Below are 2,381 nucleotides of genomic sequence, written 5' to 3' on the forward strand. Positions count from 1 at the left end.
AACATATAAACAAAGAAATGTCTCACATTGCAATCAACATATGTAGTTGTGAAAAACAGTTCAGAAAAACTCCGCAGTGATGTAAACATGTTACCTGTGGCAGGTGCCTAAATACATGGTGCCACAGTGTCACAGAATTCTTTGAAGTCCCTTTGCATGAAGTCTTCGCTTTGCATCACGTCGTCTTCCGAAGGGAAATACTGCATGCTTTCCTCTTGATCGAAGCTGAAGAAGGAAAACGGCTGGCATTGGTTCATCTGTCGAGCATAAAATGTGGGTGCTGAAGGCAGATCTGGACTGTCCAACAGTGCGCCTCTAGCGTTCTCTAGCACGCCCAGGTATGAGTCCATATCCGCGAAGTCCATTTCGCAGTCGGACCCGCTGTCGGTGCCAACAGAGTCCGACCGCATGTGCATCATCTGGTATTTTTCATGCATGAGGAACTGGTTGGTGTTCCTGGGTGCCCTCATGCCAGGCGCTCGGTTGCCTTGAACGTTGGCAGGACGCAATGAGACCAGAGTGCCAGACCACCGAGACAGTCTTGCGCGATTTCTGCGCATTTCTGGATAGTGCGCTCTTCTTCCTGGCCTCCTTCCCCATTTGTGCCACTTCTGTTTAGCGCCGCCGTTGGTTCTCCTCGACTCGCTCTTGGGTTTTTCCATCTCCTTGCTGGCGGGTCTGTTGCTGTAGACCTCCCATTGGCACATCATGCCCCTTCCGCACATTTTCTCAGCGTCTAGCATCAGCTGTAGTGCGCTCTCACATAATCTGGAGGGCAACAAAGGCTGTTTCTTCTCCTCGTTTAGGGGTTTTGGTAACTCGTGCCTCTCTACACGATTCACCCCCTCGTCCGTCTACCTTTTTACAATCTTTTCCGATTTTTTCTTTGTCACTGGCTTTAAATGGCACATAGCCTGGCGCAGTGCCCTCTGTATAGGCAGCTTGACGCGCGTATGTCTCTGATCTGAGACCAGTCACACCCCTCCTCAGTTTTTCCGAGTAACCAGTGTCTTTTTTTTTTGCTTCAGATTAAAAGCAGACTCGTTGTCTAAATGTCTAAGGAGTGGAAAAATATGTTTGTAGTTTGTGTTACTTTGGATAAGTGCCAACAAACTACGTTTTCTCTCCGTCCCTGACTAGCGTTGACCTGGAAGTGGCAGTTGACATCTACAGAAATCCGCGTCTAGTGGGCTATTTATACTGTTGGGGCGCGTCAACCCGCTTCGAAAGGATGGGGGCGTTTCGTTCTTTCTTGAGGTAAAGTATTTAAAATACGACTTCAGTTTTATCTAACAACATCATATATATACTAATTAAGATTTATATTTTTTATACTTTAAAACAAAAAATCTCCTTTTACCTGAAGAGCAGCGACAACGCCGTTTTTTCGTATCCCCGAAAACTCGACCCCTCCGGGAACAGAATGGTTTGTTCCTTCTCGTCTTCGCAGCTGCTGTTCCAGGATCAGTGTTTTCAGTCATAATCCGCGTCTCTATCATATATGGACAAGAAAGCACAACTGCCTTTAGATCAGCTGAAAAACATCGCCACGACAAAGAGCGTGTATACGTGCTGTATGTGAAAGATGTGAGAACAACAAACCAATGGCTGTTCTGTGAACGGTTATTATTCTCTTAGTCGATTTGTTTATTTCTCAGTTCTGTTTTAGGCTTTATACGAAGACGCACTCTCGTTTTCCTTATTAAGATATGAAATGCACTACAAATGTACACAAACTCAGTTTCTGATTATTTATCCATGATATTACTAAGATTTTCCGTTGATGTGGCATTTGTCTAATCAAGTTTAAAGTCGAATGATTTAATCGCCTGAACCATTACTATTTTAGCAGAGACACAAACAATAAAAATGCTTACTTATTACCAGTGTTGGGGAAAGTTACTTTTAAAAGTAATGCATTATAATATTGCGTTACTCCATAAAAAAGTAACTAATTACGCTCGCGTTACTTGTAATGCGTTACCCCCAACACTGCTTATTACATAACGGCACCTATAAACACACTTGTTGTGCTGGAAGCAGAGGCGTCATGCCCATTCAAAGTGAGGGGGCTCGTGCGCCCTCGGATTTTTGAGCCAAGTGGATTCTGAATGCAGCTTCCAAAAGATAAAAAATAGCCGATTAATATTTTCTATATTTAATACAATCACACCAGAGTGATTAGAACGCTCAGTGCATCATATCATCAGCTGCTAAATTCAAATCTGCTTTCGCTGGCTGGCGCTGAGCCAGATCAGTGTTGCCAACTTCTTTCAACGGAAAGTAGCTAAAGCCAGCTTGAAAAGTCGCTAAATGTCGCTAGATGACGTCATGCGCTAATTAGAATATACATGATGTCATTGCGTCGTATTGGCTTTTAC

General features: G+C 43.9%; 1 protein-coding gene across 1 annotated transcript; it reads right to left on the reverse strand.

Moving 5' to 3' along the window:
- Positions 1–6: 6 nt before the first annotated feature.
- LOC107704455 (coiled-coil domain-containing glutamate-rich protein 1) lies at positions 7–1,188 on the reverse strand. Its single transcript, XM_016507383.1, has one exon. The coding sequence runs from the start codon at positions 741–743 to the stop codon at positions 108–110; it is 636 nt and encodes a 211-aa protein (XP_016362869.1). The 5' UTR covers positions 744–1,188; the 3' UTR covers positions 7–107.
- Positions 1,189–2,381: the final 1,193 nt, after the last annotated feature.

This window comes from Sinocyclocheilus anshuiensis, unplaced genomic scaffold (genome assembly GCF_001515605.1).
Source record: "Sinocyclocheilus anshuiensis isolate Anshui unplaced genomic scaffold, SAMN03320099.WGS_v1.1 scaffold1546, whole genome shotgun sequence".
Lineage (NCBI taxonomy): Eukaryota > Metazoa > Chordata > Actinopteri > Cypriniformes > Cyprinidae > Sinocyclocheilus > Sinocyclocheilus anshuiensis.

What these genes read in the sequence shown, in the direction of transcription:
- LOC107704455 (XM_016507383.1), bottom strand. Translation starts at nt 743, where the DNA reads ATGCTAGACGCTGAGAAAATGTGCGGAAGGGGCATGATGTGCCAATGG.